General features: G+C 42.1%; 1 protein-coding gene across 2 annotated transcripts in view; it reads left to right on the forward strand.

The window, feature by feature from the left end:
* gas7b (growth arrest-specific 7b) overlaps nt 1-17,037 on the forward strand; it is a 68,142-nt gene that overhangs the window by 18,956 nt on the left and 32,149 nt on the right. For both annotated transcript variants that reach the window (XM_075457505.1, XM_075457506.1), the window contains 3 exons: nt 6,006-6,123; nt 14,435-14,512; nt 16,098-16,186. In XM_075457505.1, the coding sequence (XP_075313620.1) occupies nt 6,006-6,123; nt 14,435-14,512; nt 16,098-16,186 (285 nt within the window). The remainder of the gene's footprint in view (nt 1-6,005; nt 6,124-14,434; nt 14,513-16,097; nt 16,187-17,037) is intronic.

The raw sequence follows: 17,037 nt of genomic DNA on the forward strand, positions 1-17,037 counted from the left end.
ACTCACACGGGCTCTGCTAATAGCATGTAGCTCGACCTGGACTGAGAGCTGCATCTGTGTGTGTCTCAGAATGTTTCAGACCACTGTTGGTGATGCAAACCTGTTTCTTTTCAGCATTTGTTTTTGAAATATTTTTCAAACAGAATGACCTTGATTTGTCATGTATTGTTTGGCTGGAGACGAAAAGAAAGAAAAGAAACATTCCTTATTTACGTTGTGTTGTCCATGAACAGCCTCGTGCTGTGTGTCTGCAGGTTTACAGTTCATCCTCCCTCCATGCAGTCATGCGACAGTTTGTCATACGATTTGTTGACTGCTCCTTTACTCTAGCTTTTAAAGAAGGGCTGGGCAAAATTCTTTATCTAATTAATCACATGATTTCCCTGATTAATCATGATTAATCGCATTTGTACGCAAAATCCAAAAATTTATTCAAAAGTAGTGTATAGCTTTTAGCATTTAGTTTTATTTTAAATGTGCTGCCATATGAATGAAAGTGCCATAACATTTGTTGTGCAAACACACTTTTAACATCAGCATCTTTCTGTAGTTTTTATGTAGAAGCCTCGCTCCACTGTCTGTTTCCTTGAATGACTTGCTGCTATCAGTTGTGTGTTTTGCCTTTAAGTGATATTTTAGACTGGAACTACTACGCTGAGAAGACAATTCAACTTGGCAGTGTTTACAGATGACTTTGGTTCTGTCGACTCCGCCGTCTGGAAGAACTTTAAAATGAAAATGGCCGAGTAAAAGTTCCGTACCCTTCTCCATGTTTGGTGGATCCGCCGATTACCTTCTTTTCCGGTTCCGCAGCAGACAGCAACAGACTTTTACAAAATAAAAGCCTATAAAACAGGGGTGGTTTGTGGCATAGTGGGTTGAGCAGGTGTCCCAGGTACAAGAGGCTATCATCCTCACTACAGCTGGCCCCAGTTCGAGTCCCGCATCGGACGGCCCTGTGCTGCGTGTCGTTCCCCCTCTCTCTGCCCCCTGCTTCCTGTCTCTCTGAACTTTCCTATCCATTAAAGGCACAAAAGCCCCTCAAAAATTTAAAAAAAAAACACAACATGCATTAATGCACGCTAAAATGATTAGCAGCGTTAAATAATCAATGCGTTAACGCAATAATAACGAGTTAACTTGCCCAGCCCTATTTTAAAGCGATGCCTCCTCCTAGATGGCACACATCCATAAGGCTGTGTTTACATTCAAACATTGAAAATATCCCTCAGCGAATCCTGTTGTCAGTTTTGAAGCTTTTGTGTTCTGTTGTCGTTGGTTTCAGTGGAGCTATTTTTTCACATGCTGCAGTCTAGTTGAATCTATATGGCCGCGTCATTTGTTCTAAGACAATTGGAAGCAAGGTAAAGTAGATAGTGAGGCTTTGTCTTCCGAAGAGAAATTTGGTAAAGTGTAGTAAAGACATGTTCAGGCTAGCCTTAAAGCTAATCCACTGGTCGCTACATTGTGTAACTCTGAAGAAGCAGCTCATTCAGCGAACAGATGGAGCTTTTCATTTTGGCATTCTGTCAAAGGGTCTATTTTTACTTTGGTTAGATTTTTACCCAACTTTCTGTGGAGTGGACCTTTTTTTTCAGTTTTAATGTTATTGGAAGTGTTAAAGATGAAGACGAACCAGTGTGTCTGGTGAGCATTATCAGTTTAGCTGTGGTTGCTGGAGTGTAACCAACCCCAAATCCAATAAAGAGAAATTTAATAAAGCGTAGGAACGAGAGGTTATGGGTAGCATCAGAGTCACAGTCTGGCTTCCAGTCAGTAAGGAGTGCCCTTATTTTGTTTCTGAAAGATCCCCCTTAATAGTTTTAAAATGTAGTGACCATTCTTACCTACTTCTAGTCCACGAAAAGTAGTCAGAAGTCTAGAAGTGGGCTTTATAAACAGTAGTTTCATTGATGTCTTACAGGTAGCATAGGGGGTCGAAAAAGAAACCGGTGCTGTCCTGCACATCTGGCCGTGATAGTGATAGATCCAGGATTAGTTTCTCCAAGGATTGACGAGACAAACACTTTCACATTACGTGTCTATCACCTGGCCCTCAAAGGCAACTGGTTCAATCTGTAGCAAAGCCTAAACGATAATACAGTGAAATTGTGAGAGGCTTAGTCTGGTCTGTACTGCCATTAAGTCCAGCCTTATATTGTTTGTTCCACAAATAGAGTAATAGGTGCGCGCTGCACAGTGGTGTGGTGGTTAGCACCGTCGCCTCACAGCGAGAGGGTTCAACTCCCGGCTGAGTTTGTATGTTCTCCCCGTGTATGCGGGGATTCGCTCCGGGTACTTCGGCTTCCTCCCCAAACTGTCCAAAAACATGCATGTTAGGTTAAGTGGTGTCTCTAAAATCCTCCTTAGGAGTGAGTGTGAGCGTGTGTGGTTGTGTGTCTCGTTTGTCTCTGTGTGGCCCTGTGATGGACCTGTTCAGGGTGTACCCTGCCTCTCGCCCGATTCAATTCAATTCATTTTTATTTATATAGCGCCAAATACAACAAATGTCATCTCAAGGCACTTAGATAATAAAGTCCAATTCAAGCCAATTGGAATTCAATTAATTGTAATCATAATTATTCATAAAATAATCCAATTCGTTCATATAGAGCCAATTCAAAAACAATTTCCTAGCTAAGGAAACCAACAGATTGCACTGAAACTGCTGAATGACTGCTGGAATAGGCTCCAGCCCCCCCGCGACCCGACCGACGGATTCAGCGGATATAGTAAATGGATGGATGGAGTTGCGTTTGACTTAGATAGAACATATGAGGAGCAAGTGAAGGGCATCCTGCCTGAGAGGTCACCGCCGTGTACGGCAGTACTCAGCTCTACTGTATCTGTATCTGAGTTGGGGTGGTTGTATTGACTTCATGCCTCCGTGAAAAGTTGGCTCTGTTTTTCTTTCATAGCGTGTTGTTTATCCATTGCTACATTCATGGCCACCACTCACTGAGGGGTATCTCTGTGCTCTTTAAGATCAAGATCTGATTTATTGGTCATGCATACACACAAAATTTGTCCTCCGCTTTTAACCAATCCAGGTTGGCACCTGTTGACACACATGCACAGGATCACACACTCAAAGACAGATGCCAACCTGGAGCAGTGGGCAGCCATTCAGTGCCCACGGAGCATGGGGGTATGGTGCCTTGCTCAAGGGCACCTCAGCTGTGACAAGGAGGTGGACTGACACCCCTCCAGCTGTCAGTTCCACCAATCTTTTTTGAGTGGCGAGAGTGGGAATTGAACCTGCCAACCTTCCGGTTATTGGACGACCGACTCTAACCACTGAGCCACGTTCCGCCCTAGTTACGCTTTTCCAAAACACACCAAGGACAAATGTTACGTCGACCGTCAAGAGCATCAAAGAGATGTTGTTGGCCGCCGTGTTATGACATGCAGTCATAGCTCAAACATGTGTTCACACTGGCCGGTCCTGTGGGACCAGCAGGGTCTGGGTTTCATCCCTTACTTCCTGTCAGCGACCGCATCAGTTACATGCAGTGACTTCATTTTCTGAGATGATGCAAGAATTATCTCAAGGGACAGCTCAATCCACTTCTCTTTTTGGTTCCCACTGAAAACAGACGATGAAGTAATTGTACAGAAAAGTGTGCTGGGAGCTGAACTTCTCTGTTCTCCCGGCAGGTGTGGCAGCATCTAATGATAACGAATAGCATTCAAACACGTCTCCAGAGTGACCTTCGAATGACTGTTAGTTTCACTGATAGCATCTTTACTCGTTCCATTCCGTTTCCTATTATCGTTCTCTCGTATTCCAAAACCTGAACTGACCCACAACCCGCTGGTTGGTTGGCAACAACAAAGAACATTTTCTGAGTTTAGCCTTTATCGGACATCGCGCTGCCTCAGGAATGTGTGACGCTTTAAGCCCTTCTGCTATGTTGATGCACTAGTTAAACTCCGTGCTTCAGCATGTTTGCACCAATAATGGTGGTTGATTTACCTTGCAGTCTAAGTAAGTAATCTGGACCAAAAATAGTTTGGCCCTTAAATAACTTATTGTGGTCTTTTAAGGGCAGAGGGAAGGAAACATGTTGCTGTTTCACTTGTTTTTTTTTAACTGGGTGGGTGTGTCGGGTTTAGTGAAACTTTTATGTGGCATTGTTTATCGTGTTTTTTCTCTCATGCTGCTGTTTGTGACCAGGACTCCCTGGGAGAGGAGACCTTATATCTCAGTGGGACCAACAAGGTAACCATTTTGTGCCGGTGCTCCCTCTGGTTGTTAAAAGTGGTAAAAAGAGAAAGCCTGGAGTGTTGTTCATACTCTGAAAAGTTTGCATCCTCCTCAGTAGATTTGCACAGAAGAATTGCAGAATCAGAAACAACGCAGTGTTCTACACAGTGAGTAAACGCTGGAAAGCACACGTAGCGGTGTTCCTGCGGCCTCACAGTAAGAATCTGTCACATCTGCAACTCGAAAGCTATGCAGCTGCGTGCACCTCATGCACTGTTGAATCCATTTCTTACACACAAACTCTTATTCTTTGGGTTTGGAAAGCTCAAAAAGACTCCTTCTCCTTCGATATTTGGGGGTCTTCCAGTTAATTTATTGATATTGTTGAGAGAAAGGCCAGTTTTGTCTGTCTCTTACTGTATTTAAAGGGATAATCCGGAGTAAAATGCACTTTAGATTAATTTACGGGATGTTGGGAGTACATACGTTGAGTTGACATCAAAATCATGTAATTCGGATGTGTTTTGAGAATTTCGATTTGACCGTTTTTAGCCAAAAATCGTTAGCCAGGAAGTGATGAGGGCATATCATGTCACCGCTACAAAACGCTATTTTTATACCTCTTCTACAGCTCCAAACAACATAACACTTACGTGGTAGTGAGTAGAGGGTCCATCAAGCCAGTACCTTTCCAGAAATGTTGTTGCTGCAGCTGCCGCTACAGACCGTGGTGAAGTTGGTTTGATATTGGTTTGAAAAAAAAGACACCTTATTTCCTTATTGTGAATATCTGTCGAATATCCAATATCAAACCATCTTCACCACGGTCTTTAGCGGCAGCTGCAGCAGCAACATTTCCGGAAAGGTACTGGCTTGATTATTTTCATTCTGGACTCTATATCCGACCACATGAAGACCTCGGGACACTTCGGTTTGGCTTTAGGGACCCTCTACTCACTACTACGTAAGTGTTATGTTGTTTGGAGCTGTAGAAGAGGTATAAAAATAGCGTTTTGTAGCGGTGACATGATATGCCCTCATCACTTCCAGGCTAACGACTTTTGGCTAAAAACGGTCAAATCGAAATTCTCAAAACATCCGAATTACATGATTTTGATGTCAACTCAACGTCATGTAATGTACTCCCAACATCCCGTAAATTGATCTAAAGTGCATTTTACTCCGGATTATCCCTTTAATTAAAGCCCCTTTCTGTCCCCGGTGGAGTGCCTGCATTAAGTGTCCTTGCACTTCCTAAAACTAACCTCATCGTGGCAAAGTTGTGGGTTGGTGGTGGAATTTCATCTGGTGCTCCCAGGTCTCCAAACGGCATCTCCACAATGTGTTACCCAGTCCCAGCCCATTGTTTTCCTGCTAATCAGGAGCAGATGTGTGCAGTTTGCCTACACACTCTCTCGTGTTCCTCAGCTGTTTGTTGTGTGCACATATGCTGACTCTGGAGCTCTGGGTCTCAGTTCGGCGTGCACGGCCGTGCCTGATTGTTGTTCTTTTTGTGGCAGCGGCGGGTCAGCCCGCTCCGTCATGATGTCATTGGCTGGTGGTTGTGAAATTCTTCAGGAAATGAGAATCTGTTGTAACTGAAGGCAGAGTTGTGCACATTTGTCCTGCCTCAGAGGTGCAGCCCACTCATTCAGTGATGTTGATGCATTTATGTGTTTATCCTCAGCAATGGCTTGAGTTGTGAAGGACATACGGGGGAAATAAATCTTTATCTGGGTGCTAACATGCTGCTGATGGGTCATGATTATTCACATGTGTTGCTTTTCTCCTTCAACAGAGGACAGCGTCTCTGAGTCATCTTCCTGTCGAGGACCTCAGAGACCCCCTTCCTCCCCAATGGAAATGCTACATGTCACCACAAGGAAGGCGATACTACGTCAACACCACAAACAATGGTAAGATTTTCAAATTTAAACAGACTTGAGTTGGCGTGCCTGTTAAAACACCAAAGTCACTCAGAAAAGACTCAAAGACGACCTGATAAATGCTGTTTTAGACCTAGTAAAATGAACAGCACCCCTAGTCTGGTTACCGTTGCGAAAACTTCCATCCTGGAATTCACATAGATGTTGGTTTGACACTTTTCACCGACCTAAACATTTCTCCAGGCTAGTCTCACCGCACCCACAACAGCACCCCCCTAAGGTAGCAGCCTCCACCAGCAGGTCAGCAGTGGGCGTCCACTGTGCCCACCGCCCAGCACTGCAGAGGCTGAAATCAACTGAAAATTCAATGGAGTTTCATTTGCGTATCTAACCAGCTCACCACTTTACATGGAGAGAAACCCGACAAATCTGTTTGGCCTTCAGGACAAACACAAAGACGTCCTGCCTTTTCCTCTGGCTGCAGCTATCAATATTCTTCAGATAGGCAGCAGAGCTTGATTTTATGTAATGGAGTTAAATGTCCGCTGTGTACGGCATGCAGGGCTCAGAAGGACTGGCGCTGCTGATAGTGCCTTGTTTCTGTCAACACTATCACCACTCAGTGCCTCCCTGAACGCTCTCACACACACACATATACACACACACACACACACACACACACACACACACACTGGAAAGAAGACAGTTTAATCTCCTCTGTTCTGCAGACATTGCAGCTTCACATGCTTTTACTATTCCTGAGTGACCGAATTGTAAAACCTGACGGATGGTGCTAATATCTTGATGCGGCAACTTTTGTGTGCTTTCGACTTGATGATGTAATAAAGGGAGGAATTAAAGTGAATGCGGGTCTCACCGGTCACTCAAACAGTGATAAAAGGCCCCGAGCAAGGAACACGTTGGTGTTCTTAAAAGACCTCGGGCCAGTTGTAGAAAACTCCTTAAGTTTTCTTCTTAAGTTTGATATCGACTTTGCTGAGGGACTCACTTAAGGGTGTTTCAAAGAATTGACACTGTTTATTTCCCTATACTCCTTATCCCTGGGCATAACTCTTCCTGCTTTAACCGTCCGAATGTACGCCGATCATTTAAAGAAATGGCAAAAGAAAATAATCATTTTCCTTTAGTTTCCGATAACATTGAAACTTACCCACAGTAATTCTAACACTAAACTAAGTGAGATTTCTGAGCATTTCTGTGAAATTGCTGCAGATTTTTTTTAATTGACCAACACACACATTTTATGATCGGTCACAGATCAACACAGTTGCACTTGTGTTGTTGTGCAACATTCAATTGGAAGACCCTGGAAGTGGAAGAAGAAACAGAAGTTTCAGAAGGAGAAGTGTTAAACATTATGTCACTATCACAGTCATGCTAAAATATCTGCGATATGTTGGGCAGGAGAAAATGGAAAGTGAAAGCTGGACAGAGCTGATCGGACGTGTGCGGTGCATAAAATCTGGTACGTTGGAGATATAACTAACGTAAGAGAACATGTTAGCTTCTTTCACCTTGACCCAGCTTCTGTACCAACTTTGCCGGTCGTGACTGACCCGGCAAAGGTTAGAATGAGGTGACTCACCAGCTGTTTTCGGTCTTAACGGGCAAACAACAACCCGACTGACCGGCATCTTCCCAGTTAAGCCATCGAGGTTTGATTCCAGCTCGGTCAGCGACTTCTTTTGAAAGAAAGCCACAAGGAAACTTTACCGCCGCCCTTTGGCGACACCACGCAGCTGAGTTTATTCAGTAAAAACGTATCTGATTCACATTTCTTCTTTTTTTTTAGGGCTTTTCAAAAATCCGTTTCGGATCCGTTTCAGTAGTGAATCAAAACCTGACTGATAAGCATAGCAAAAGGAACTGTGATTCCATGTGAATCACGGACTTCTGTGGAAACTGACTCATATGTAACATACAGTATGTATGCAAGGTCAGCTTTTTGGATTGAAGACAAGTAACTTGCTGCTTGTTTTTTGATAATGAAAGGGGAACTGTTTGGTTCGAGAGTAATTTGAGGATGCAAGAGACAGATTATCAGATTCATCTTTCGATGCATCAGTTCTTCATCAGGTGAATCGTAAATGAACCGAATGGTGAGGCTGGAATCGCAGGTCATCGTGCAACTACACAGATTTTTCCTTAAAGTAGGGGCCCTACTTCTGCTGGTGTTTACCGTGTGTTTTTTTAACTTTATTTCTGAATCAGAACTTTATCCAGAAGGTGTTGTGATGAATCAGCATCAATTGTTAGAATTCTGGGGCCACCAACGCTAAGAATGATGATTTGGCTGACGGCCGATAGCCAGTACCGATTGTTTGTGTCTTTTATTTTGTCTTTAATTCCAGAGAAACAATGAAATGTGCTGCTCAGTAAAAAATACATGGGAAAAAAAACTAATAAAAGATCCTTTCAGGGAGAAGTCAGTGTGACACAACCAGGTTTATGCCAGATGAATATCGGCCGTTGCCATGAGACTGTGCTGTATGTGGACTGCAGTCAACATGCTGGATGTCGTCTGATAACGTTAGGCTGATGCGTCTGTGCGTCCCTACTCATAAGCCTGTCTTAAAGGTCTCGGTTGGAAAGTGGAACTTTCACCAAGAAACACCCCTGAGACTGAACAAACTCATAGGGTCATCTCTAAACGTAAGATCCTGGAGATTTGGTTTCATTCTGCCTTCTGAGGACAGTTTTTATATCACTTCTGAGTCACTGCTGGTTCTGAGGACAGAAACAGTTGAACCTGTTCTTTCTTTAAAGAGCAGATTCTGCTCATGGGAACAGTTCTGACATGTAGCCCAGTGACTCTGCACCTGTCTCTCTCATATAACTGGAATTGTGGCCTAGCAGTCAGTCCAGAGTGTAAACGGCTCCACATCAGGGCCGTTCGCATCATGTTTGTCTGTGATCTTTGTTGCGGCGGTCAAGTTGTGGCCACGAGGGATGAGAGGAGGGGATCTAAACTTAGCTGAGGGCTCCACCCAGGCACGAGACCAGGGGAGTCGCTCCTCCCTCTCTTTGAGGATAGAACGCAACAAACTTCTGAGGTTCCTCTAACAGAGCTGAATGTGTTGTCGTAAGATGCTTTAATAGAGAAACGTCTTGTTATTCCAGTGGGAGCTCAACATTTTGTGTCTTGTCTTCTTGACGCTGTGCTTGGAAAGACAAAGAAAAAAGTGACAAGAGCGGCGTGCCGGAACAAAAGAATCCCAGAGAAAATGATTAAAATTTCATACAGTTTTGCACACATCAGCAGCATCTGTATGCTGTCTCATAAAGAAATCAGTATTGTTGCTATGGTGTTGTGAAACATCATGGAAAAACCTGCGGGACGCATGATGGCTAGACCAAAGCCCAGAGCCTTAACACACACACACACACACACACACACACACACACTAAATATGCTACAAGCCGGGTTTCTTTCAGAACCACCACCCCAGCATTTGTTTCCAAATGAGCTAATCTGATAACCTTTCTCTGGAAACAATTGATATTTAAAGTGTTGCTGCTATTTTTAACAGACTTCTCTAAAGTTCAGTTAGATTAGTGGCCTGTGTGTGTGTGTGTGTGTGTGTGTGTGTGTGTGTGCGTGTGTGTGCTTGTGTTTTGGCATCGCCATAGTAACAGAGCAGCGTGGGTGAGGGCTGTGTGTCCTTGTCTCAGGGTTTTCAGGTTTTTCTTTTCTAGGCTTCTCTTCCTGTGTTGCAGGGTGCAGTGTTTTTTTTTTTTTTTTACCAGCCGCCTTCTGAGACTCTTCCCCTCGTCCCAGCCTCCTCAGTGGGCTGCCGTACAAACACACAAAGCCAGATACTCCACAGTCCCAGGGCACACACTGTGGGTTTACCACAGAAAGTCCCCTCAGTTTGCAGGTATTTTTAAATGGAACAAATGTTTTTTAAAATAGCCTATCTTCAGTTAAATTGTTTATTTGATTTCGATCATCTATGCCATATATTTGCATGGCTTCATAAAATCTGCCTCGGTTAACCGTTATAAATAGAAAACCACTGTTGTTTTGGCATGAAAACAGCGTTGTCACTGAAACTTCAGAAACGTGTGTGGCGGAAGGTGTGTCGTCAAAGCAGCGGCCCAAGTTGATCGTGGCGGAAGATGAAACGACACATAGCAACTAAACTGCAAACATGATGGTGTGAACGCAGATATATGCGGTTATATGTAGATAATTAGATGTTTAGCTGCAAATAGAATCATCCCTGACAACCGAATGGACACAATTGTGCCTTTTAATAAACTTAGGTATGGGCAGACAGATGGGATAAACTTTTGTTTATCCTCTCACTGTTAAACTCAATAGAAGGATGTATTTTATTGTGGAAGGAGTTTGGTCGTGTTTTGGTCCTTTTTGGTCCTTTTGGTCCTGCTTTATGGTTATACGATATGTTGAATAAGAGGGATCTGTTTATGTGATCGGTTTTCTGATATTTTGTTCCAGGCTGCTGAGCTATAATTGTGTAACTTAATTGTATAAGGATTAGGGCTGGGCGAGTTAACTCGTTATTATCGCGTTAACTCGTTAATTTTTTAACGCCCATAAGTATTTTATCGCGCATTAACGCAGGTTTTATTTATCTATATATTTTTTTTAAAATAAAAATTTAAAAAAAATAAAATACAAATTTGAGGGGCTTTTGTGCTTTTAATGGATAGGAAAGTTCAGAGAAACAGGAAGCAGGGGGCAGAGAGAGGGGGAACGACACGCAGTACAGGGCCGTCCGATGCGGGACTCGAGGCCAGCTGCAGCGAGGACTATAGCCTCTTGTACACTACGCCACAAACCACCCCTGTTTGATTATTTATTTTATTATTGTAAAAGTCTGTTGCTCACAGGCTTTTATTTTGTAAAAGTCTGTTGCTGTCTGCTGTGGAACCGGAAAAAAGAAAGTAATCGGCGGATCCACCAAACATGGAGAAGGGTACGGAACTTTTACTCGGACATTTTCATTTTAAAGTTCTTCCAGACGGCGGAGTCGACAGAACCAAAGTCATCTGTAAACACTGCCAAGTTGAATTGTCTTCTCAGCGTAGTAGTTCCAGTCTAAAATATCACTTAAAGGCAAAACACACAACTGATAGCAGCAAGTCATTCAAGGAAACAGACAGTGGAGCGAGGCTTCTACATAAAAACTACAGAAAGATGCTGATGTTAAAAGTGTGTTTGCACAACAAATGTTATGGCACTTTCATTCATATGGCAGCACATTTAAAATAAAACTAAATGCTAAAAGCTATACACTACTTTTGGGATTTTGGGTACAAATGCGATTAATCACGATTAATCAGGGAAATCATGTGATTAATTAGATAAAAAATTTGAATTGTTGCCCAGCCTTAATAAGGATTCATTTTTATTTTGTTGCTGTTGGGTTCTTTGACTGTTGGGTCGCATGGGTCAGCAGACAGTGAACGTTCTCTGCAGCCGTCAGTCTTTGTTTTGAACCTTAACTTGTCGGCGCCAGAAGTATTCAGTATTTACTTCAGTTGGAGTCGGAGCTCAACATGCCCCATCTTGCTTTTATTTACAATGATTTGCTGGATTTTTCCCTCAGTTGATTGATTCAGAAGTTCAGAAAATGATCTCTGAGCCCAGAGAGAGCTCATCGCCGTGTTTGCCTTGTCAGAAAGTAATGAAACACACTGATGAAAGACATGCAGCAAATTCACACATTTGTTTCTGTATCAATGCACAATATGTCGTAAACACCCTATGTTTTGTAAATCTTTAGTAAATTTACCACAAAATTTATTTTGTCAAAAGTTTGATACTTTCCTGTGAAATGCAGTGGATTAGAGCAAATATATAGTTTTATCCATTGGGAGCGTGGCATCAGCACAGCAATCTCAAACTGTTCGGGTTCACAATTTTATGTCACGATCGGCTTCAAGCTCCAGCTGCCAGTGTAATGTCACTAATTTTCATTGTTCCATCTCTAATCAACAAGATAACGTCTCTGCTGCAGAGACTGGACTGCTTTGACTAAACCAGCGACAGGAGGTAACTTATGCAACAGGGACCTGTGTCATATGGCTATGAATAAAACATAACTCTGTCAAAGCTAACTAGGCCATTTCTCCTTCTCTGAATCCGGAATCATAGCTGGTGCCATGGACAATAAGCGGATGCAGGGTTATTTCGGTTTTCAGACCGGCTCGTGTCTATTTTCCCTCATGCGCACACCTGCTACAGCCACTGTCTGCTGATGTCTGACACGCAGTCGGGTGAATCTGAACATGTTATGTTTGCAAAAAGAAGAAATTTAAGGGTTCTGAAGAGAAATCAGCACGTTTTGTTATAAAAGAGCCTATATTCACGCAGATCAAATCATTGCATGCTTCATGCCATTGATATCCTGAATTCACATCATTAAGATCCACAAAGCTGGAAAGGGGCAGATGAGCCATTCCACAAATTAGTGAACGTGAGTAAACCAAGCCAGCGTGGGTTTGTATCCTCTATCAAGACTGTGAAGGCAATTTAGGTTGACTGACAGCCTTTCAGACTTCTGCTCCTCCGTCACAAGGCGCCTAATGAGGATTACTCCTGCTACTGCTGCTGCTGCTGTACGATCACTTCATCTGGAGGTAGAAATCTGGCAAATGCCAACACTAATCTTCCACTTGTGTTAAAACAAAAGAAAACAAACAAACAAAAAAGACCCAGCTTGAAGAAAAATGATCATAGATTTACATTTGGAGATCCAGTTGCTTAGAAACGATGAGCTCTTCCACTTAGGGGTTAAACATTGCAAGAAATATGTCAGATTTCACTTACATTGCCTTGTAACGAATAGAAAAAGCTGCTTCACTGGATTGTGAATATGTGCGTGTTACTTTAAAAATAGCTGTGATAAAGTGTCTTTTTAAATGGTGTCCCTCTTAGAAGGCTTAGGTGTCACAATAACCAGCAATTTCCCCGCTGCTAAGAAGATATTTTTCAGCACTAATATCCTGTATTTCAAGGAGTATCGATTTGTTTATGACAAGCAAATAGAGAGTAATTGATATATAGAAGGCCTGTGAGTACAGCCTCTGGCCGGTTGTTGTTCATCAAACCTGAAGGCACAGCCTTATTCCATAAGCCTGCTGCCAGTTATCCCTTCCGTGCGTGTCATTTGAGCTGATGGGCTTGGCTCAGTTGCTTCCTTTGCGAAAGCAGCACTAAACAGAGAAAAAGCAGCCAAAATGACTCAAATTTAATAAGAGCTCCTTACATGTCAGTGTCTTTTCTTTCTGCACTCAGAGCAAAGGGCTGATTGAGCCCAACACTGTGGTGTAAATGGGCAAAGGGGAATAAATTAAAGCAAGCTCTTATTTATAAGGATCTTTGCCCGTCATGCTTTTTGCATCTTTTAAAGTAGACACTGTTAAGCAATGAGTGAATTTATAAGACCATCCAAGCTATAGTTTGCAGGCTTATGCTGGTATTGTTGGAACTATGATCATTTCAAGAATTGTGAATTATATTTTTTTTCACATTGGCACTGTGCCTATGAGAGTAGGGTCAACAAAACACATTTTTCAGGAGCCGAGCACAATGTTTGCGCACATGCATGTTGGCAAAGGTCTACACAACATGAATTTTGTCATCTACCCATATCTGCAAGGGCTTTCGTACATCCCTCTGCAGACATCTATGTGCAGTTAAATAATATGCGACAGCACTAAGTTGCACCGAGTAATGCAAATTCTGGAATCTAGTGAAGATGCTTTTGAATGAAGTTAGAACAGTAATAAGTATAGTTTTCAGATACACAACTGCATTACACGGTTAGCTGGATGCTAATGTATTGCAGCAGGCATATTTGTGACAAGACAGTCACAGGTAGGGTTGTTTTTTTCTCACCTTTAATACCTGCTCACCTTAAATAGATTCCAATCTCATTCATTAACATGTAAATCTCAGTCATTTTTATCATATTTTAAGCAGCTGTTGTCTAACATACAGTATGTAACATGTTCCCATGTAAATCTCTGCAGACATTTAACACCACAAGTTGAAACCAACTTCCAGAAACAAGAGTTGTTAAGCCTTTGTCTCTCTATTATTAAACTACTATCAGAGTTTAACCTAGAATGTACTTCCACAGCTCCTGCATTGTTATTTACTACTCAATAAAAGAAAAGGAACAAAAAGATTTTTAAATGTTAAAAAAGGAATCTGGAGTGCAAAGACGGCGACAAATGCCAAGTTTGCGTCAGCGGATGGAATCACTTCTTCTTATTTCTGCCCACAAATAGTTCCAACTATTTCCCAATCTCACAGTTTTTCTATTTCTTCCTGACATCCCATCAGAGACAACATGGGAGAGACCGTCCAGTGCACCAGGGACACCCAAGAACTCCTTCAGACACAAGAACTCTCTGCCAGCAGGTACTTCATTTGTATCTCTGCCTTTCAGTCTCTTTCTTCTCAACTTCCTTGAGTGTTAGTACCCTGGGGCTGGGAATTCTTCTTAAATTCCACTGTGACACAAAGCACCCGCTCATACTTACCACACACAGACACTTCCTGTGACTAACTTTATCTGTAGCCTTAACTGCAGAACTAAAGCCTCCTCTGTCTCTGTTTTGGCCCTGGTCCTAAAGGCAGACAAACAGAGAGAACCAGTAAGGTTTCTTAGATGTTTCCACTCTCTGGAAGCAGACGTCACTCATTTAGTTCACTCGTTATGAACAACTTGTATTCTGTTGGTGCCCAGACGGAAGTGACTCCCGGCAAAAGATAAAAGAACGCAAAGAAAGGAGACCGGCTGTAGGGAAGTCTATGAAAAAGGACTACTTAGGTTTTTTTATAGAGCCTCAGTAAACATTTTCCTTGTGACTTTGTGGTTTCAGTCCCAACTTTTAAGTCTTCTTTGATACAACATGATACTCATTTCGTATTTTATTGTTTAAATTATTATTATTTAGTTGTGATTGACAACCTTACGCAGTGAGTAGTTTCCACAGTTCTCAGCCACCTCTCTCATAACATCTGCTTTCAAAGGAGCAAGATGGTAAATGGACTGTACTTGTATAGCACCTTTCTAGTCTTTCTGACCAGTCAAAGCACTTTAACACTACATGACACATTCACCCATACAGCGGACGTCAGAGTCCATATAGGCAATACAGTGCTTTCTTCTATGCATTCACACACATTCATACCTCGATGGACGCTTCGGTAGGCAACGTGGGGTTCAGTGTCTTGCCCAAGGACACTTTTACATGTGGCCCAGGCAGCCAGGGAAAGGTCAAACCACCAACCTTCCGATTGGTAGACTTCTGCTCTTACTCCTGGGCTACAGCCCACCAAGATGGTGACAGCCAAAATGTTGAACTCAAGGCTTCAAAATGTGGCTCCATCCACTGATTTTATTCAGTCTGTGGTTATGAGGCAAATTCAGCCAACTAGCAAAACTCAACTTTACTTGGTACTGTATGACAATTCAGACTAAAGAGTAAAACCATTAGCTAACTTTTGTTCCAAAAGTTTTTATTTTTATTTTGCCACAATCAGTACAATATGCCTAAAATTTCTACCTTGCTACTTAAAATAACTAATGTGTGGTTCTAATGTTAGTGTATCGGCTAACAGAGTTAGCTTGCTAGTGAGGCGTTGCACATTTCAGGTTAGCTGTAAACACTTTCTGACTACTTTTTGTGTCCTAAAAGAGTAAAACATTCCTGGGGTTTAATGTTACTTCATCATTAGGGCATGAAGTTAAAACTTAAGCGACTTCCCATGCTAACTTAATACAGGATGTATGTATAACTAGACTAATCTGGCAAGCTGTTCTCACACTATTCAAGACATTATCAACAACAACAGTTAAACTACAGTTCAGCACAGGTTGCTTCAACTCTTTGAAACAATTCAATTCAACAAATTCACCACTCATCTGTGAAAACAGAAAAAGCTAATTCAATTTGTTTTCTCCTTTCTCTGTCCTTGTCTCTCTCATTTCTGTCTGCAGTGAATGGATTTCACTCAGGTGGTAGTCCCTTGCATCATGTGGAGTATTCACACAACACTTTGGTTAGGAAGAGCAGTACAGAGCCCCAGGTAAAGCTGTCTGGTATTTGTTCTTTTCTAGTATTTGACAACATGTGTACACATTTTTAACCCATGACCTGTAGGACCCTCGACACACATGTAGCCACGCTCTTATGTACAATCTTTTGGATGGTAACAAAAAGGATGCATCAAAAAATGTGTGCAGGCTTTCGATAACAAAATAGGAAATATGACCAATACTAAGAACTTACTGGGGATTTATTTTTGCTTTTTCTAAGTCATGTAAATTTTTGTCTATGTAGTACTAAATTAGTGGATTAAGCGCTTAATTGAAGTTAAATGAATAGTTCTGAGTGTCCAAAGCTCCCATTTTGACTTTGCAGCCCTGATGGTGTTGGTGTCTTGCTTAAAGCTTGGTACTTATTCCCAATCCTGCAAAGCTTTACACTGTAAAGACCCTCCAACCAGCTTGGTTTATTTAGTTTGCTGTATGTTCCCACAACATGTAAATGACTGCTGTGTTGAGTCCTCATTATTACTTAGAGAGCACACACATGAAAACGTGACTCAGTTTTTTTCATGTAGGATGGCAACTGAGGGCACAGCAGAACAGGAAGTTAGAGTCAGAGGTGCTGCCTGCAGCTTTTTCCACTGTCTGTTACATGATACATTTTTTGTAAATGTGCGACATGTGCAAAAACAAAACTAACAAGTGCTTCAGTGATGACAGTCAAGTTTAACATCATGGCCGTAAAGAGGCTTTAGTTACGTTCTGAAACTATCTGATTTTCAGATTATTATGAATTTTTAGGGTTACAGTGTAAAACTCAAGCTAACTTATTAAAATAAATACATCTTACAGGACGCTCACTGTCCCTCTCTGCTGTGCTTCAGCTCTG

The sequence above is a fragment of the Odontesthes bonariensis genome, chromosome 23, assembly GCF_027942865.1.
Source record: "Odontesthes bonariensis isolate fOdoBon6 chromosome 23, fOdoBon6.hap1, whole genome shotgun sequence".
Lineage (NCBI taxonomy): Eukaryota > Metazoa > Chordata > Actinopteri > Atheriniformes > Atherinopsidae > Odontesthes > Odontesthes bonariensis.